The sequence below is a fragment of the Melitaea cinxia genome, chromosome 17 (genome assembly GCF_905220565.1).
Source record: "Melitaea cinxia chromosome 17, ilMelCinx1.1, whole genome shotgun sequence".
Lineage (NCBI taxonomy): Eukaryota > Metazoa > Arthropoda > Insecta > Lepidoptera > Nymphalidae > Melitaea > Melitaea cinxia.
This window is the reverse complement of record NC_059410.1, coordinates 10,316,433-10,339,009: the sequence shown is the minus strand read 5'-3', so window position 1 is coordinate 10,339,009 and position 22,577 is coordinate 10,316,433. Positions and strand designations below refer to the sequence as shown.

Sequence of the window (22,577 nt, the reverse complement as noted above, 5' to 3'; positions counted from 1 at the left end):
TTTTTTTTTGTTTAAATGTAAGCGCCACATTAAAAACTTAATCCTCTTGAATGTATTATAATTTATATTCGGTGCTGTTAAAAGATCGGAACAACTGTAAAACTTGTTTTTAATAACCATATAATAATTTTATTTAAGATACCTTGCCTTTAATTTTTTTAATAAAACTGGCTCGACTAGTTATTATTTTACCCGCGTATTGTAGGTACTTACACTAGAATACTCCTCCAATTTCATACGCATTTTTGTTTACCGTTTTGATGTTGTGTCTAAACGTCATTTTTATGGTCTTTACCGTTGCCACATGCCAGACAAACGTGCTTTTTAATATAAGATCCCGAGACTAACGTAGAAAAACAAAGACACTCTCTCGCTTTGTAAAGTTTGATAAAAAGTATACATTTTAAACATCGTTTATATACGACATTATGCTTAGAGCATTATTATAAAGCTACTATTATTTTATTTCTTAGAGAAAACATTTGTTTGTTTATAGGTAATTGCACGATTTCTAAACGGAAATGATTTTAATATTTTTTCTATTTTGAATACATAAAATAGTATTAAATATCAATGAAATTTAAGCCTAACCGTAGTATCATTTGAAAATCAAAATCGTTGATCCAGTTTTCGTGCAACGATAAAAACTCGTTTTATAATAAATAAATCTAAATAAATAAGATAACGTACATACATATATTTGAAATATTCGTAGTTAAGGGCGTACCCTATCTGAATGACCTCGCGCGTTTCAACTCGCTTAACCGCCCCCTTCCCGCTCTTCACCTGACAACTTTTACGTATTTAAGCGCGTGAGGAAAAATACGACATCTAGCGGATTTGTTGCGTATTATTACAACGCGCAGTCATCAATCGATTTTATAGGCCGAGAGTTGATAACGCAAACAGATTAAAATACCTAAATATATTTTATTTATTCACTTTGAAATATATGTGAATACTAACTTTGCAAATTATTTAAATACGCTACAGAGTTAATTTGCAATTAGGGATGGACTAAAAAGAAATACCTGGATATCTATTTGTTGGTAAGTAATTTAATTAGTATAGATGTGCTGATTATAGCTTTGGCCGACTAGCCGAATAGTCGATTGTAAAGAGACCACTAGTCAGCGGGCCGAATAAATTAAAAAAAATCCTACTCTTTTTAACCGACTTCAAAAAAGGAGGAGGACCGTATATATTTTTTTATGTATGTTCGGGGATAACTTCGTCGTTTATCGACCGATTTTGATAATTCTTTTTTTTGTTGGAAAGGAGATATCTTAGGTGTGGTACCATGATAAGTAAACTAGGATCTGATGATGGGATCCCAGAGAAATCGAGGAAATCTCGAAAATCCGCATAACTTTTTAGTGTACCGATTTTGACAATTTTTGATTTAATCGAAAGCCGATGTTTATCATGTGGTCACATTTAAATTTCATCGAGATCTGATTACAACTTTTGGAGTAATCTTTGATAATGCGTATTTACTTGACTAATTTTTTGTCTACCTGCGTTTTATTACTTGTCGATATAACTGAAGTCGGTTTTTTTTTCGTTTGCCTGCAAACACAATTATTATATTGAGTACACATGATTAAACATACACTCATTGATTTAAAATTGTGATTTTTATTTTTAAATATGAATCGGTTACATTTTTGCTTTTATTTGAGTATATTTCTTAAATAATGTGTTCGGATCAATCAGTTCTGGAAGTATGCAGTCAATATAGAATTTTGTCAACTTTTGTTTTATTATGCTTTATTAATAATTTCGATTCTAAGGGATTCATTTTCACTGCCCCATACCGCATATATACATTTTTTGCTTTGTGTTACATGTAATTGACCTTGAATTTGGTAATACCAATTTTTGTTAATGTGGTATTGACCATTCTTATTTATTTTCCAGACGGTTATTTTTTTCTTCCTAATAGCTTCGTCTATGCCGATTCTATGCGCTGTAATGGGACATTTCACCTCAATGAGATGACGATGTTTGCCAATAACCTTGTGATTGTGGTCGTATGTATTTTCAGTGAAACTAGGCAAATTTATAGCTGACAACACTTCTTCAAGTTGTGACCGGCCACATCCTATTGCGATGGTACCAGCTACTGCACATGCATTCAAATTTAAATAATTGTCTTCACAGATATCATTTTCGATTGTAAGAGTTACGTTATACATTTTACACTGAAAAGTAAATAATGATATCAGACTATTTTGATTTTCTCCTGTTAGTATTATATCATTCGATGAATACGCTAGATGGCCATGTTTACAAAAGTTGAGTAATTTTTTGCGTGAATTGAGATATGGCCACAATCTTCCTTCCGACGTGTTTATCGGATATAATTTCTTCCGGTTCCGTAGTAACAGTATACTGAAATTAAAAAAATAACTGAATCGAGAACAAAAAGTTGAACACATATTTTATTTGTTTACCAGAAAGAAAATGTGAAAGGTAAAATAATACAGTGATAACTAAAATGGAAATACCTCTTTTTCTTCACTTTCTAATCCCTGACAATAGGTTGAATTAAACCCATTAGTTGACTCTGCAAACTTATTCTTATGTGCCATAGGCGTAATTAAATCTAGACCTTGTGGCACTTTTTTGAAGGTAGTCCTAGAAAAAAATATACATTTACTAAGATAATAACACATTTTACATTTTGTACACATTGAATTAAGATAACACAAAGACACATATCTACACACACATCCACGCAAACAAATACTAGTACACTTATTGCTGCATTTTTTTTTTTTGGTACTATATAGGTATGTTTGACACACTAAAACATACACTCATAAATAATATACATATACAAATACTTTATTCGTCGATTATAAGTAGGTCTGTCATTTCATTAGATAGTATGAATAAAGACAAAAAGAATACACAATATAACATACATACATACATACATACTTAATTACATACACACATACATATAACACTCAAAACTTATACTATTACGTAATCGATGCCTACGATTAAAATGTCACTTCCTGGCTAGGTACTCATTTTTCATTTAAACTAATCCTAAGTAAAAAAAGGAAATTAAAAGAAATAAATAAAAACCGACTGCATAAAAACTGAAAAGAAAGATAAACAAGTCCAGTACTCAATCTAGATTCCTATACTGAGTACTGGACTTGATTTTAAATCACTCACAGCGATTTAAGCAGTCGGGTTCACATAACGATTTACTTTTTTTATAACCGCACCAAGTCCGCAAAGCCCAGTCAGGAAGTGTCTAATAATGCGGTGTGACTCTTAGCCTATTTTACTTACTGTGTGACATCGCAAGTTCGAAGTTGACAATTTTCTGAAGTTAAATCTTTTCTATATTTCCATCGAGTTGTTGTAGTACCTGTCTTTTTCTTTGAGCTCTGTAAATAAAATAATAAGATGATTATTTATATTGTAAATTTTCCTATGCGCATAAATTGTTTAGCGTAATTGATATTATATTAATTTTATTAATACGTTCTATAGTATTGTAATAAACTTACAATACAATATAAAATTGCGATAAAAAATCAGTACGTAATTAAGTACTTACACTGCGATTTTTATTTCCATGAGCCTTTGTTGCTGATATCATTTCACTTTTGATACTTTCGGCATATTCAATTTGCACAAGTAAACAAATAGGTAGTTATTTCGTCCTTTCGCTCGCTTATAAAACTAAATAAACAGTATTTGCACAAGCAAATAAGTAAATGCGTCCTTTCGTTCACTTGTAAAACTAAAGTGTCTACAGTGTCCTATCACACAAATGTCAAAATTGTGGGGTCAATAAAAATAAAATAATAAACAATAAATGCGCGCGCGTCGCATCAAACGACACAAGATCCTCATAGAACGGCCGAGAGGCGAATGCTCCTCGTCGCCCGCGCAGACACCCGCTTGCCCGGTTTACTTACGAAATTCAATATTACAGATTTCTCAAAAATTATCTATTTAATTGAAAAATTGGCAGACAGTATTGAAGAGTAATGCATTATTCACTACTGGTTAAAGTTTCATGTCTATGCGTTGCATAATTAGCGAGTTTATACGGATTTTAGACCGAGAAAAGCGTTCACGAAAAATTCATTTTCTCGTGATAAGGTAAGTTTTTCAATATATCAGTAGACACAATTACAGATCAATTATCAAGCTAAAATATTGTCTTTAGAACTTTATTGTTTATTCAACGTTCAAGCATACTATAAGGAATGTAAAAACAGTAAATTCGGCCGGGTAGCCCCTTAAAGTAATATTGCAAACAGATGCGTGTAATCGTTTAGATTCCAGCGCTGACGATGAGTCAGAGCTCGCTAGACGCCAACCAGACACTATTTCACTAACTGACCGGCCACCTCCGCGTCGCCCGCGCCGGTAACGTTTCACTCGACCGTTACCCTTAGGCATTGACGACGCATTTTTGAAGTAAAACTTCTTTACGCACGCATAATTTGGGGAGTAAGCTGGTGAATGCGTGACGAGAAAGTTACGAAAAGTGTCATCTGGCCAGGCGAACTGAAGTTGAGAGGGAGATATAATTTAGTGAAGATAGAAAGAGACAGACCTACGTTTCGTATATTACTGTAGGAGCTAAAGAAGTTTTACTTCAATCGTGTGGTCTAAAGCACACTCGTTTTTTAGAAATAAACGTTATCCATCGTATGAATGAATTTATCGACGTAAATATGTATATAGAATATCTGCATATTTAGGTACCTAACTACAAAACTTTATCCATAGAGTTTGTAGACAAAGTAGTTTATAAAAACGTAAAACATGTATTAATGATTTGAAATGAATAAATATTGTTATTAGCATTCTTATATTTTTATAAAAACATGTTAATACTATTTTATAAAAGTTTTAAGATGTAGTTTGCGTAGAGAAGACTAACTTTTTGTTTTTAAAACTACAATCTAACATCAGATCAGATAACGCAACTTAATAGAGTAATAAAAACACGTTACAATTACCTATTAATCAAGAATTCACGATTTTACTGTATAAGACTGTGTGTCGTAGTGATGGTCAGCGGTAAAAATGCAAATTAAATTGAATAGCGATTTACGCGGGAACAAGCGGACGTTGACTCGTGCGCCGATCACATCTTATATAAGTACCGTACTTATTATTAAAATTCTAAATAATACCCTTAAAATGTATAGGAAGTAAAATATCAATACACATTTTATGTACATTTTATTTTAAACACAACATTTAGCGGTTTAAAAAAGTTAAAGATTAAAATAAGAATGAATAATGGCCGAATTTGAACGTTACTTAATCTTTTACAAGAATAAAGTATATAATATATAATACGTAGATTTAATAGAATTATTTTTTTAACGCTTAAGAACAATTAGAATATTTAAGAAGTAACAGATTTCTAATAATTAGATAATATAAGATAATAATAAGTTCGCCTCCGCCGATTCAGTTAATTTCGGCGCCACATATTGGAAGCAACACGGATCTCGTTGAACCCACATGCTTCGGTGTTTTTGTTGCAAAACTATTTTAATTTAAGCCCAACAAACTATGGTCGGCAGCAGTTTTTCATTACATTCCATATTAATTGAACAATTAAAAAAATGGAATTTTAATGAAACATTTTTTAATGTTGCCACTATCTGCTATAAATCTATATAAATCTGCCTATATGCTATAAAATATCACTTTATATAAAAAAAGAACAAAAATATAAAAGTAAAACTTGAATTTTTTTATTATTTGATAAAAATAAAATTGTTTCAAAATAAACTAAAGTCTCGCGCGCAGGTTTCACGATTTCCAGCCTCCCGAACAAGCCGGGTTCCGTAAAGGCTTTAGCACCATAGACCACATATACACGCTGCGGCAGGTTATACAGAAGACCGAGGAGTATAACTTGCCATTATGCTTAGCGTTTGTGGACTATGAGAAGGCCTTTGATTCGATCGAGACATGGGCTGTGCTGCAGGCTCCCCAGAGGTGCCAAGTGGACTGCAGGTACGTCGAGGTGTTGAGGTACTTATACTCTAACGCCACAATGTTGGTCCGATTGCAGGACCAGAGCTCGAAGCCAATACCACTTCAGCGAGGCGTGAGGCAAGGGGATGTTATATCCCCGAAGCTGTTTACCACTGCGTTGGAGGACGCTTTCAAGCTTCTGGACTGGAAAAGATTCGGCATCAACATCAATGGCGAGTACCTTATCCACCTCCAGTTTGCCGATGACGCAGTCCTTATGGCTGAGACCTTGGAAGACCTGAAAACAATGCTCGAGCATCTCAACAGTGTTTCACAAAGGGTGGGTCTTAAACTGAACATGGACAAGACGAAAATTATGTCGAACGTCCATGTCGCACCCGCTCCAGTTCGCATTGGGAGCACTGTTGTCGAAGTTGTTGACCATTACGTGTACCTCGGATAGTCAATACAGCTAGGTAAGTCCAACTTCGAGAACGAGATCTCTCGTCGAATCCAACTCGGATGGGCAGCGTTCGGGAAACTACGGAGAATCTTCGCGTCCAATATTCCGCAGTGTCTGAAGACGAAAGTCTTCAACCAGTGTGTGTTACCAGTGATATGGATCCGAGACGTGGTCGCTAAATATAGGCCTCATAAGAAGGCTTAAAGTCGCTCAGCGGGCGATGGAGAGGATTGCTCGGTATTTCCCTACGTGACAATGTCAGAAATGAGGAGATCCGCAGGAGAACCAAGGTAACCGACTTTGCTCGAAGGATTGCACAGCTGAAGTGGCAATTGGCAGGATACATAGCTCGACGAACCGATGACCGATGGGGCAGAAAGGTTCTCGAGTGGCGACCGCGTACCGGGCGCCGCAGCGTTGGCAGGCCCTCACGAGGTGGAAGGACGGTCTGGTCAGGGTCGCGGGAAGTTGCTGGATGCGTGCTGCGCAGAACCGATCGTCGTGGAAAGCTTTAGGGGAGGCTTATGCCCAGCAGTGGGCGTCCGTGAGCTGATGATGATGATGATGATGATGATGAAAGTTTTTACATTTTTCTGCCCGTATTATGTAGAGATTATGTTTATATCTTAAAATTCCTCGAAAAAAAGTGTTAAGGAAAAATGTGAAAATATACTGTTAGTAATATTCTAGGTATTATCATTTTCATTATATAAATGCAAAACTTTAAAATGGTAGATCCAAACTGGTTTTACAATCACTTTTCCTTCACGCCTTGATATACTAGTGCCCGCTTAATTATTTGCAATTTAAATTATTTTGTCTATTGTTTGGGAGCAAAACAGATTAACAAAACAAATTCAAAACGGGAGCGGAGAATAAACAGAGCATCATTCGAATACGGATGAGACGCAAATAGATAGCAGTTCGTTTCTGTCACCACCGATATTTGTGTGATCATGAATGACCCCAGAATAGAAAGTACTAAAACCGTCCAGCTCATTATACGCACTGCTTATTTTGATTCTATACTATAAACAAATAACTTGTGGTAGATGCCGTGTGATTTTTGTCAAAACAATATTACTCTTTGAAGCGCTGATGATTGACAAATCGACGCGAACGTTTATCTATCGACGCCACTGTTAGTCGTTTACTTTAATATAAATAAACAACATCAAATAAAAAGAAACAAATAACGTATCACACGGATATACAGCAGGATTTTAAAATTTGATAAATAAAACTGGTATTTAATAAGATACATTACTCAGCAATTCTCGTTACAACTGAGTTTAATGCAAAAAATTCATCGTACCGTTTAAAATAAAAGTCGATCGGCTCAATGAAAATACTGACTTAAAATATGAGACCAGAAAAAGTTTACGACGACTTTTTCAGAAATCGAACGTCCGAAATCGTCCACGCTGTTACCAAGGGACGACTTGTAATGAAATGCATTAATTGTCTCCTCTAAAGTTGGAGTCCCTAATTTAAAATTGTGATCGTCTGCCAGCCTTCGAGCGACCTAGTTTTCGGTTCTGGGACATTGAAGGACATGATTAAGCAGGTGTCTGGACTAAATTTTGCATAATAAGTTAACTCGCCGTCTAGCCGTTTGATTATTATTAAAATGAATCTGTTCAAATTATGGAATGCGGTGAACGTTTTTAAACGACTAATATAATGTTAATTGCCTGGTAGAAATGACAAACAGGCGAATTAACAACTTATTTCATAAGTCTGGTTAATTGACTAATTATTAACGACTAATAACCGTATCTATGTGTATATGTTTCAATAGCGAGATAAATAATCTTATGTTTAAATAATATAATCTGAAAATGTAATATTAGATTATTAAAAACCCAATAATAAATAATTATTAGTGACAAAAAGGAAACAGTTGTCTTTTCATATAAAGAAAATGTTACTTATTCAAAAATAAACCAATGTCTATAATCTTGTCGACTATTTGATATGACACTCACGTAAAAAAAATGGCATAGAATCGTGTGAATTTCTGAGGTTTTGCCAATAAATTCTTTAGAACAAGCGGACGTGATGAATCAAAATGTGTGGTATCGTGACTTTAAACATATTTGACAGTTCATTTCTTATTTGTCAGAGAATTAGCTTCGCCTTCGTAAAATGCTTAAAAAAGTTTAGAATGTATTTCATTTCAATTCCTCAAGAAATATTATTCTCTATGGTAATTATTCTACACAATTATTATCTGAAAATATGGACAAGACATTTACTGTTATGTTATTGTTTATTTCCATTATACAATTAAAGTTATTTTACAAATTTTATTTTTAAATTTTTGAAGTGAATCTTCTTTATCGGCGTTGGAAAAAAAATTACCGTCATATTTTTCGGTTACGCATCACATTTTTCCGTTACGCGCCATCTTTTTCTTGTCCCTACCACGGTTGATTCGAATGGAGTTTTTACTCGGTCACTAAATCTTGTGGAATGTAAACAATATATTTCATATTTCAGTTACCATAAGCCATTAATAATATATATATATATATATATATATAATAACGATAACAATGATAGTAATAATTCTATTACAATTAATGAAATGCTGTAATAATTTTAGTAGTAATAAGGTAAAATGAAATAATTGTATTATTTGTATTCATGTCTATGATAGTAAAAGCCTTAAACTTTATCTAATTTAACTTTAATAACCAATTTCTGTAAAGTTGCATATAGTAGATCATTTTTCGAAAAATAAGGTCATAAAGAAGTTTTACTTCTTACGTGTGTACACTAGTACACGCACACATTTTTTACTAAAAAGTTGTATCGGTACCTTAGGAACTTTTCAATTTTGTAACGACTTTGCTATTGTTGAAAAAATAAGACTGACGTTATGAATTTTAACGGAGTACTTTTTGCTAAACGTTTTTGTTATCTAACCTTTACAAGCACGTCAGCACAATGTATTTATAAGCTTTAAAAACTAAAATAAATAGACCACGACCACAGACGCGAGAGTAAGATTTTTATTGATATTCTCCTCTTAAATTTTTCAAAAATTCAATAGTAGTTAATGTTTGACCCCTCTCTTCCCGTGGGTGTCGTAAGACGTCGCGACTAAGGGATAACACAGTTCCACTACCACCTTGAAACTTACAAAGCCGATCGATGGCGGCATAACCATCCAACTGCTGGCTTTGAAATACACAGGCCGAAGACGGGCAGCAACGTCTTCGGTGCGACAAAGCCAGCCCTGCGGTCACCAACTCGCTTGCCCAGCGTGGTGACTATGGGCAAAACACACGAGTTTACGCCATTTTTGGCGTGAACTTATGGAGCCCTATGTCCAGCAGTAGACTGTGATCGGCTGAAATGATGATGATGATGATGATGAATGTTTGACTGTAAATAGTTTCACTGTAAAAAAGGATGTACCTACATTGGTTTTATACACATTTTTTGGACGAATAATATAAGTTAAATATTCCCGTTACACTTACTGCATATTTCAGTACTGACTGTATTTGCAAAAATTATGTTGTATGTGTGTAGTCTGTGTCGAACAGTAGTCTGCCAGTGCATTCAAGTTAGTGACGTTCCTGCGTCGACAAAGAAGTATCGACAAGATTTACTTAAAGATTATTTCTGAAGTAAGGTAACGGATATCTATAAAGTTATTTTGAAACATCCATTGAAATAAGATCGAACATAATCGTAAACAAATGTCAAAGCTCGAGTATACATTCAAAATTCAAGGAAACATTTGTATGTGTTGACCGAGCGTTCCACACATAAATCTCGTTAAGCGATTGAATGCAGACGCGTAAGCGTGCCCGTGCGCATAATTCAAAGGGGCGATCACCAGGAATCGCAGTTTGGCATGCAGACGGTCGAGTTCATTCCAAAGCAATAAACCCGTTAGCGGCGACGTAATATGCATATTGGTAAACTAAATGTATCGCAGTCACGTATAAAATACTATAAAAATATATGCGTTTTAAATTATCAAGTTCTTTTTTCCTTATTATTACTATTTAATTAGTGCCTTAACTTTTTTTTAAAATAAGTGTTTTTTTTATAAATAAATAAAGGTAGAGACATATTTATTTCTCTTATTAGCATCTCTCATTTCATAAGATTCAACCGTTAAAAGGGCCAGCCGGACACCACATGAAATGATTTTTATTTTGCATTTTGTTTTGCAAAAAAAAAGTCAATTAATTATACCTGATAGATGTATCGATATCGATAGCAGATGAGGAGCATCATTAACCCGCAGGTGCTTAGTCTGATATGAGATTCCTCTCGAATCATCACGGCGCCGGCCGCTTCGACCGGACAACCCGGCTCTTTAATATTTATTTACACATGCAAATGCGCTTGCCCCAAACAACGATAAAAATACTTGAGCTCTAAAAGTATACGGAAAGGTTTTAGGATTTTCACTAAACAAATGAATGAATTTTTTATTTTTGGATCAACTTTTACAATTTCTTAACCCGCCAAGCTGCATGACAGTTTGTCTAGGACAATTAACATGTTTTTTTCAAAGAGACGGTAAATTGCAAAATTACTATAAATTTAATTAAAGTGATATGTTTATGATGACCTTTGTTTGTGTAGATTTTTCTAAAAACTGCAATTTGCGGTAACAGTCGTTATTATGAGCACCTAATGACCGCTTGGGATACTATGCGACGCGCGTTTCCGTTCATTTTTACTTCATTTATTTTCTTACTGCATAACTTCTATGCAGTTATAGCCCTCTGAGACCATTAGTCGTATAAAAGGTAAAACTAAGAGATATTGATGTCTTTATAAGTGCCAGGTACTGTGAACATAGTATAAAAAAGCATATAGTATACACATTTGAAATATAATGTAATCGTTATGTTTTCCACAATTATATCTTGAAAATAAAGCAGAGTTAATAAATTAACTAGTTTAACAAACAACAAAATGAGTAATAATTATTTCTATTTTAAACACTATATTTAATGTTTTTTTAACAAGTTATATTTTGTGGTTGGCTCCAAACTGTTAAATCCTATTTAAAGAATAAAACTACTCAAGGATCTAATATATCAAGTCTTTTAGTTATTAAAAAGGTACATTCAAGTCAACGAGGATGAAGGAGGAGGGAAGTGTTCGATTGAAGTTAACCAGACAATTGTTTAAAAAATATTATCTGTCTATATTATCTATAATTCATAAGTAGCTATAAAAGTTTATTTGTACTTCGCTTAAAAATAACACTACATTCTATAATTAAATCAATATACACTGTTGAGCACGGCCACTAGTGGCAACGGATATTATTACGAAGATGCATATCAAGGAATCGAATTAATTTTAATTTTTTTACGATATTTTAACGATGCACAAAATAAAATTGAAGGTTGGTAGAGATTTTATTACGGTAATTATCCATTTAAAAATCTTATTATATTTAATATGATTTTTTTACAAGTATGTAAGAAGTAGTCGTCAGAAATATATAAAAAAAAAATAATAATAATAATAATAACATTACAAAACAAAGATCTCTTACCGTATTTGAATTAAGTATTATAAAAATACAATTGCAAAAGGTTTTTAAGATAAATGTTATTGCACCTTTATTAAATTATTGTATCTACCTATATTGAGCTGTTTAATTTACAGTAGGGATGCATCTGATGACGATACTGATACAGATATATTAGGTATTGGCGATATCGCGGGTTGTCCGATAGGTATATCGGAATCGGCGATATTTATTAATTTTGTCGATGCACCGAAACATTTTGAATTTTGCGCCATATATAACGTAATATTCTTTCTTTGACATACGCTGCATGTCACGTAGCCCATTCCATTTCGCTAGTTACCTACTTGTTGCTTTTGCTGTTAACGACCGCTCTGATGTAATGGTGCGTTGGCTGTGTTGGCGGCGCCTATATACCGCGGCTTCAATTCCCGCTCGGAGTGGATATTGGTGTTTATACAAATATTTATTGTCGAAAGGGGAAAGAGGCTTATGCCCAGCAGTGGGTTATTACAGACTGAAGTGATTGTAATAATTTTCATTCCTTTGTGGTTGTGATTGTGAAGTGACAGTTTTTCACTAAATACTATATAATTACTTCGTTATCATACGAGTGGTAGAGATTTCCGAATGAGTTCTGTCGCATCTTAAAAACTATTCTTGACAGCAAGTCTCCTCGAAACAGATCGTTTCCTGAATAAAAATCTCACAAATTGAATTTTAATGATTATTATTTTTTAATCTCTGATTGGATATTAATCAGTACCATTTTAAACATTAAATATTATTATAATTATGAGTAATTTCGTCTATTTCTAAACCGACAGCTTTTTATATCTTATCACGTATCGTATCGGCTGAAGTACGTATCGATGGATCCCTTATCTATAGGCTTGCCAAAGAAATATACAAACTCTTGATAAGCATTTACTTTTCGTGGATATCAGTGGCAACTGTGGTAATCATTATAAAAACTAAAGTATTCCGTTTAAAGATTTTTGAACGATTGTCTCACTGTTGGTCTCAGCACGTATCACGAGGAAGGAATGTAATAGAAAATGTGTGTAAGAAATGTAAAAAAAAAATGTGCATCATGTTTACATCTCGTGTAATCTGTCTGCAAAATATATTTAAAGAGGAAAAAAAAAGTTTTCTAGTGAATACTTATTTTCATGAGATATCCCATATACTATTCAAATACGGTAAGATGATTTTTTTTATAACCGAAATATAAAAATCAACGGCATTTTTTATTTAAATACTTATATTGATAGGTAGTGAATTAAATACAATTTTATGTTCATTATTATCCAATAATTTAACAGGTTTGTCTTTGAAACATTCAATAAACAGTCTAGTAAAAATATTTATAGTATGCAGATTACATGTAATTTGCTAGCCACGAATATATCAAGGTGTTAATTGACGGTTATTTCGCATGACATCCGCTCAGCCCTTATTAAGTTGTATTTATAGATAAATTATTTTAAATTAGACACAGTAATTACCGTAGAAATTAGGTAATTGGGTTAGTTTACATCGGCGTTTGAAGTATTGTCGGCAAAGAAATAAATCTTGGTCAAGTATTCTGACAAGTTTTGTAAATTGTGAGAGTCGTTCGAAATGTCTAATATAATACCTGGACTCGATTTGCGATATATTAATTATAATTTAATTACTGCTAATGTTTTATTTAATAGAATGTCTGTATACTGTGCTTTTGTGTATTATATCAATTTTAAAATTTTTAGCCATTTCTAACCGAGTTCAAAAAAGGAGGAGGTAATTCGACCGTATATAATCTATAATATATATAAAAGCGAAAGGTCACTCACTCATCACGAAATCTCCGAAACTATAACACCTACAAACTTGAAATTTGGCAGGTAAGCTTCTTATAGATCGTAGACATCCGCTAAGAACGGATTTTATGAAACTCGACCCCTAAGGGGGTAAAACGGGGGTTGCAAGTTTGTATGAAAATCCTATTTTTTTGAAGTAAAAGACCTGAAATTTTAAATGTATGCTCTATAAATGATGAGAAGACGTTCAAATAATGCATCTTTAGAAATCAACCCCTTTTTGGGGTTAAAACGGGGGATGGTAGGTTGACTCACTGATCACGAAATCTCCGAAACTATAACACCTAAAAACTTGAAATTTGGCAGAAAGGCTCCTTATAGGGCGTAGAGATCCGCTAAGAACGGATTTTATGAAACTCGACCCTTAAGGGGGTAAAACGGGGGTTGCAAGTTTGTATGAAAATCCTATGTTTTTGAAGTAAAAGACCTGAAATTTTAAATGTATGCTCTATAAATGATGAGAAGACGTCCAAATAATGCATCTTTAGAAATCAACCCCTTTTTGGGGTTAAAACAGGGGATGGTAGGTTGACTCACTGATCACGAAATCTCCGAAACTATAACACCTACAAACTTGAAATTTGGCAGGAAGGCTCCTTATAGGGCGTAGAGATCCGCTAAGAACGGATTTTACGAAACACGACCCCTAAGGGGGCAAAACGGGGGTTGGAAGTTTGTATGAAAGTCTTATGTTTTTGAAGTAAGAGACCTGAAATTTAAAATGTATGCTCTATAGATAGCGAGAAGATGTCCAAATAATGCATCGTAATCTATATATATAAAAGAGAAAGGTCACTGACTCACTCATCACGAGAACTCAATAACCGCTGGATGTTCCATCCATCCAGGATGGACAAAGATGAGGCAGGGAGGTAGATTATAGTTAGTTGACGTCCGCTAAGAACGGATTTTGCGATATTCCACCGCTAAGAGGGTTTAATTAGGGTTGATAGTTTGTATGAAACATATACAGCCTGAAAATAAAACTAAAAATGTGGTGTATAGAGAGGTTTTATAAAAATAACTATTACATTATAATAAATTGTGCCTTTTAAAAAGTTACTCAGTTTGATAAGCATTTCAAGTGACTGAAATAAAAAAAAAATTAGCGTTAAACATCTTAATAGTAATGCATATCTTCATAACCACGCGGACGTAGTCGCGGACGACAGTTAGTGTATTATAAAACAAAGTCCCCAAAAGTATATGTGATAGATTCCTTCAAAATCTACTGAACGGAGTTTCATGCGATTTCACCAATGGAGAGAGGGCTTCGAGAGAAAGGTTTACGGAACGGCTAAGTCGATTTTGATAATAGTTTCACTGGAAGTTTGCCGGGAAAACTTTGTGACACACTGATTTCTACGCGGGCGAAGCCGCGGGCACAGCTAGTATATATATATGTATATATCGTCGTTTATGAACCGATTTTGTAAATCTTTTTTTTTTTCTTGGAAAGGCGATATCCCAAGTGTGGCACCATGATAAGAAAACCAGGATCTGATGATGGAATCCCAGAAAAATCGAGGGAAACCCTCGAAAATCGTAATGACGACTAGTGGGTTTGTTAATTTTTTTCGTCTACTTGTCGATGTAATTGAAGTCGGTTTTTTTCCATTTGCGAGCAAACACAATTATTATTGTTATTTTAAACTACATTTTTTTTAAGAATAGGCTCAACTTAGTACGCAATCGAGTATTAGTTTTGATGCTGGGGAAACTTTAAAGATATATAGATTATATAACTTTTAGTTATTATTTTATATTTTGAGTGTGAAGCGTTTATTAATTCTTATAATTCTTATTTCAGATAGTTCGTGAAACTGATTTCCAAAAAGTTTTTATGTAAATATTGGTAGTTTTATTAAACGGTTTTATTTAGCTCACCCCGTTTGTTTTATTTATTTTTTATTATTTATTCTTGGGTCAAATTTAGTAATTCAAATTTCACCCTCTTCCTGTCAACCGATTAATCTGAAATTTTGTATACACTTTGGATTTTGGTGACAATACAATTATGTTTATTCATTATCATTATAAATTCAAGATGGCCGCCGCTACAAAATGGCGGATAATTTATGTTTTATTAATCCCATCAATATGGGTATCAAATGAAAGGGCTCAACAAGCAGAATACAATATACTATAAAAAATTTAAATCCAAGATGGCGGCCGCTACAAAATGGCGGATAACGTAGGTTTTATCAATCCCATCAATATGGGTATCAAATGAAAGGGCTCAACAAGCAGAATACAATATACTATAAAAAATTGAAATACAAGATGGCGGCCGCTACAAAATGGCGGATAACGTAGGTTTTATCGATCCCATCAATATGGGTATCAAATGAAAGTGCTCAACCAGTATAATCAATGCACTATATAAAATTAAAATCCAAGATGGCGGCCTCTACAAAATGGCGGATAACTTAGGTTTTATCAATCCCATCAACATGGGTATCAAATGAAAGGTCTCAACAAGTAGAATACAATTTACTATGCAAAATTGAAATCTAAGCTGGCCGCCGCTACCAAATGTCTGATAACAATTTTTTATCAATCCCACCAATATGGGTATCAAATAAAAGGGCTTGACAAGAAGAATACAGTGCACTATACAACCTCAATATTTAAGATGGGCCTTGCAATAATGAAGCACTAAATGAATTAAACAGAATGCGAAATAAAAACTAAAAACTAGAAAATAAAAATAGGTAAAAAAACTTTTTAAGTTAAACGGTTTTATGTTAAACATACATTGCAATGTTTAAGATAAATGTACTAAAAACCAAAAAATAATAAAATAGATACAGTCGTGGGAATTATAAACATATGCATAGACTAGACTAAAATAAAACCGTGGGGCACGTCAATTGTCTACAAATTATCGACTTAATGTGCGATAGAAGAATCGTTTAATTCGTCGTTAAAATAGGCAGTTGGCCCGCAGACGGTGAGGAAATTACTATTTTCTTGCTCATGGAAATTCCAATAGTTACATACATTCCATGTAAATAAAAGAGATGTTTCAACTAGTTTATCGTTGGACATTCACACTGCTGGCTGGCGAGGAATCGTTTCACTGCTCGTAGTTTGTCTTTAATCGACAAAACATATGATAAAAGTACTACTCGCTCACCACTATGAAACCCTAAAACTCGCTTATAATCGAGCTTGCTAGCTTGTTTCCACATTCAAGGCCTACTTATCACACGTCCATCTTTGTCGGTTGAACAACTGCATAATTATAGTGTAACATTACAAAACAAACATTTTAATCAACGATTGTAGACAATTGACGTGCCCCACGGTTTTATTTTAGTCTAGTCTATGCATATGTTTATAATTCCCACGACTGTATCTATTTTATTATTTTTTGGTTTTTAGTACATTTATCTTAAACATTGCAATGTATGTTTAACATAAAACCGTTTAACTTAAAAAGTTTTTTTACCTATTTTTATTTTAGTTTATTATATTCTATATAACTTAAAACTAATTATGATAATTTTGTGATTCATTATTAATCGATATTGAAGTTCTAAATGTTACATTTATTTTGACGATCAGCATGCTCAAAAATTACGTGATGTTACCTTTTAAATGGTACTTGTATTTAATATGATGTATGCTATTATTAATAGGATTTTTTAATTTGTATGTTTCTTAAAACGAGTTGTATGTGTTTAAGCTCTTATATTAAATAGCTATCAACTCATACGGCTACTTTGTCAGTAGTTGGTAGGTGAGGTAATAAAATTACTTATTTATTATTTATTATTAAACATTAAAATATGACTGGGGATCAACATATTTGTCAGTCACGTCTAATACTCGTGTATGAGATATATTATAATTATGTTTTCGTACCAAACTTTTACTTAAATTTATATCGATAAAATTCCTTACGAGTTTTTAATTGAAAATGAATTACCATACAAAACATGACCTATCAGATTAACCCCCGTGTGTAATGAAAATATTGTTATAATTTTCATATATTTATACATTCATAAACTTACGTGAATGCATACAAGAACGCTAGTCACAGCATGACGCTCGTTATTCAGTATATTTAGTAATTTAGTAATTACGTTTTAATATACGTCCACATATTTTTTATTTCTTGTTTTTTTTTTTATCAAAGAATATACTGTAATCACGGTATAATTATAGTTTTCAGTATTTCAATGAAAATAGCAATTTTAAACATAATTAGCGTGGTCAGGGATTTTCCTAGTTCAACCGTTCAGCTGAATTAATACACTGAAAAAACACAATAACAGCTATTTCATGAAAAATTAAAATGGTGTCAAATAATGAAAAAAAAAAAAAAAAATAACGAGCTGGCCATAAAAACTGCAATATGCACATAATACCAGAAAAATAAAGGCTTCATGAAATGAATGACTCTTTGTACCTATGTGTACCTTTGTACCTAATGTTCTATCATTCGTGTAATGTATTCGTATATCGCCTGTCTCGCGTAGTGACTATTGGCAAAACACATGAGTTCGCACCATAATATCGGGCGCGAACTTGTGGAGACCTATGTCCAGCAGTGGACTGCGATAAGCTGAAGTGATGTGTGATGTATTCTATTAAATTTCTTGTTATTGTTGTTGTTAAATTAGATTCAATAGGAATTTTTCAACACTTAAATTTTTTTAAGCGACAAAAAAAAAGTTTTGTTGGATATTACATATTTTTAAAATAATTTCGTGACAAATTTTACATTTTAAAGAAATTAGAATTTTTTTTTTTTCTTCTCGGGAAATGACAAATTTTCCAAAAGTAGTTACGTGTGTACAAAACTTAAGTAGGTACTTAAAAGTGAATTTGTGTAGTTTTAGTACTTTATTCTAGTAACATAGTTTAAACAATATTTTTTACATAAAAAATCATTTATGCCAAATTATTTTGTTTGGAAAAGTAAACTATGGGAAACTAAATACCAACAAACATCTGTTTGATAGGTAAACAAAATTATATAGTTACAAGTTCGCTTTAAATATATATATTTTTTGGTTAAATTAAAAAAAAATACGTTTTATCTAAAAAAAATAGTATATGAACTTATATTGACTGAAAAAATAAATAACAATGGAGTATTGTATTATGTTTGAGTAACGTTATTTGTCAACTAGAAATAGTAGTTTTATGTAAAGCGCGGAGTTCGCGTCGGTTGTTGACTGGCCACTAACACTATTTGTGTATTTAGTACGCATTTTCTGTCTTCCGGTCGTTATCAAAATAAAATAAAAATAAAAATAGGACGTCAATTAGATTATTTTATTTTCAGTTAACAATCGATACACGTTATATATAAATAAAAGGAATGACAAAATGTTAGTGTAATTTCTACTCGAGAAAAATGCGACAGGTCGTTAAAAAAACAATACGGGTGTTAATTATGTGTGTACATCGTTTTATTACTCTACGGCGGTGTGAAGTTGTTTATTTAAAACTTTGTGGAATAAAACATAAAACACATAACAAATTGTGGCCAAACAATTAAGGGGCATTGCTTTGTAAAGTTTGTTTGCCAAGTTTCTTATTGACATAAACTGTCACCGAAAAAGTCACGTGAATTTTAATAAATTTACACAGTTTATTCGGAGAAAAATAAAAATAACTCACCGTAACGATGAAATACGAACACTTTACGCTTATCAATCGTATACTAAGAAGTTTTTAACCGCTCGCCGCAAACTGCAAAACGGGAGCCGCTCTACCGGTCGAGCGACTCCACCGAAATTATCACATTTGTTTGTGGATGATTAATTTCAATTAATTATCGTTACCGAGAAGCCGGGACCGATAATTTCGGGATCGTAGTGAGACATTGCGGTCGCTCGTAATTTTGTAAATAATATAGACGGGGTATCGAATAAGAAAAATCGTCAGTTCTCACCTGCTGCCGGGCGCACGAGCACGAGGGGCAGCACGAGCAGCGGCAGCAGGGGCAGCCGCATGCTCCCGCTAGCGTCGCATGCCGGCGCGTGCGGCGCTCTGCGCTCCTCGCTCGCCGGCACGGTACTGCGAGCCACTCGCGCCGCGCGACGAGCGCGCCACCGCGTGTGCCGGCGCGGCACGTGCGCGCACACCCGCGCGCCACGCGTGCCGCTCGCTGCACCGAGAGACGCGTCTGGCATCCGACGCCCGGCTTACCATCGGTGTGGCCCCATCGGAGAGTCGACGCGGACTGAGAGCGCGGCCAGGCCGCCGGCGAGGTGCAAGTGCAGCGGCGCGGCGTGGCGCGAGTCGTCGACCGCGCGTCCCGCGGCCTTCCGCCTCCTCGGAATGTGCTGCGGACACTACAACCCTGAGGGTGCAGCGTTGACGACCCTGCACGAATCATCCCCAATTATTCCGCTTCATTTCATAAATATTATGTTTGTTACGAAAAAAAAAAATAGTTTTACTTCCTTTCATAAATATCACGAAAAAAATAATATATTTAAAAACGGTTCTAAACTAAAAGGAAAATCGCTAAAACCAAATATTTCAAGTGGCGGGTATCTTTCGAGGTAGAGATATTTAATTAGATAAATATAAAGTTGTTACGTATCGAATGACATAAAAGATTCTGTAATCGGAAGATGTACGACAAATTAATTTTATTAACCAAATTTTTAAATGAAAATGATAGATCATTGAACTTAACGTTAGTTAAGCGTTGAAGTCTTTTCAAGGGCGCTTATTAGGCGGTACAGACAAAAAATCGCGGAACCGCTTATATTAAAAAGCAGTTGGCAACAGTTTATTTCTTAAGCAAAGGTCGTATAATTTCATAAAGATCTGAATGTGGCTGATATTACGTGACGTCAGCAACTAATTTAACTATATAAGTTTTACCTTTTTTTTCTTAAAACAAAATTTTGTCGTCGGGTTCTGCGACTAATGATTTTAAAAGTGCACAATCGCCAGCAGTGAGCAGTTATTATTGGTAATGGCTGGAGGAATCCACCTTGATTATAGGTCTCAGCTCTTGTTCAGACACGAAGCCCCAGGCCTCATTGGCGACGCGATTCCCAAAAAAATGCGCTGTATTTACTTATGTACTTTAAGATTTCATTTACGTAAATCATTACCTCGAAATGTTCTTTTAATATGAAATCCAGAAAAAAATATTATTTTAAACAATGTTAAAAAGCACTCAGGAACCTCTTTAGACCTTTGTGGACAACTAAGCAAACAATTGACTGACGAGAGACTAATGTAAAAATAAATCATAATTACGTTATAAATTAAAGTTTCATTTTTTTTTTTGTTAGATACTATTGAAAATACTCAACTGACTATCAATATCTTCTTAAAATAAAAAAATAAAAAATTAATAAAAAAGAAAAAAACAATAATCACGTCATCCAAGACCACTTTGAAATTATAAAGTTTTAGTATCAGAAAATTTTATAATGAAAAAAAGTTACGTAACATTATCATCTTATTTACGACTGTCACAATTTTTAGTCTATGTCGATGCTAAGCCGACATAAGTCAACGAAAAAACGTCTGAGGCGCCAGTAACAAACAAGGATCATTCAGTTATAGATTTAATGCTCGAGAGACGTAAGTATATGTTTTTGTATTGTATGACATAATTACTGTAACGTCTGGCTTTTAACATTTTAATGTTCCCTTTACGTATCACATCATACATCATCAGTACATGCGTTAAAACTTTAGTATTTTGACCTCATTTTAAGTGAACATAAAGTTTTTCAGTCAAATATTAAAAATTATTGAATATTATTGGTTATTACGATATTTTGGAGGATATATAAATTATAACTTAAATATGTACCTATAGCTTTTTTTTTATCAAGTCATTGTTTCTAATATTCATTGTTTCTAATATATATAAAAACAAAAGAAATCTTTTAATTCAATAAAAAATAACCAAAGCAGTTGCCATCGTCGCCTCGGCCTGTAATATCCCAACTACTGGGCATAGCTCTCTTTCCCCATTTAGAAGAAGGATCAGAAAGTTGTCATCAATTACTTTGAATTAATTATAATTGAACATTAATAATCGTATTATCAGATGTAAAAGAACCAAACGTTTTAAATAATTTTTTTACAGTGAACTCATGCATGAATCTGTAAAAAATCTGCTAAGGTCCTAGATTGTTAAAAATGTATTCTAACCGTGTACTGCTCACCTGGAAAGCTATTTACAGCTAATTAGGATTGTTTTCGTTCTTTGTGGTATAATTACGTTCATATTTAATAGGATATGAACAATAAAGGTATTTTAATTGGGTCGCTTAGCTATTTTAATAAGTTTCTAGATAGATCTGTAATATTTTTTGTATCGTTAAAAATGTGTTGAATTCTTACGTATCTGCAATCACACTAGTTACAACTGTTGGAAAGATACCTACAAATATAAATATAATATTCTTTAAATTATTTTTAATTTATTTGACGATTTTCAAAATATCCATTATGTACTTAAATTACATAAATACTAGATACATGGTACTACTGAATTTTCACACTGATGTAGTACCTACGCAATTGTATCGTATTGATGTACGTCAAGTGTTACAGGTGCGGCACGACGACACGAAGACAGACGGGTACGACCAGACGATATGGATGTGACGACACGACGAACGGACAGGATGGAAGCGATAAAGAGGGGGTTTTCGTAGAATAACATTAATTCTAGCGAGGTGGAGACTTCCTGAGCCGTCAAAAGGTATGATACGGACAGTCAACGAAGAACGTGTACGAACAAACCGCTAAA

The 22,577-nt window shown here is 33.7% G+C and overlaps 1 protein-coding gene and 1 long non-coding RNA gene across 2 annotated transcripts in view; both read right to left on the bottom strand.

The window, feature by feature from the left end:
• Nucleotides 1–19,977, bottom strand: part of LOC123661384 (follistatin-A) — a 42,658-nt gene extending 22,681 nt beyond the window's left edge. Inside the window, exon 1 of the mRNA XM_045596349.1 lies at nucleotides 19,737–19,977. Coding sequence (XP_045452305.1) covers nucleotides 19,737–19,977 — 241 coding nt within the window. The remainder of the gene's footprint in view (nucleotides 1–19,736) is intronic.
• Nucleotides 1,780–3,452, bottom strand: LOC123661724. Its single transcript, XR_006744389.1, has 3 exons — nucleotides 3,313–3,452; nucleotides 2,511–2,640; nucleotides 1,780–2,394 (listed from the first exon to the last, which is right to left on the bottom strand). It is a non-coding gene; the product is annotated as an uncharacterized LOC123661724 (long non-coding RNA).
• Nucleotides 19,978–22,577: the final 2,600 nt, after the last annotated feature.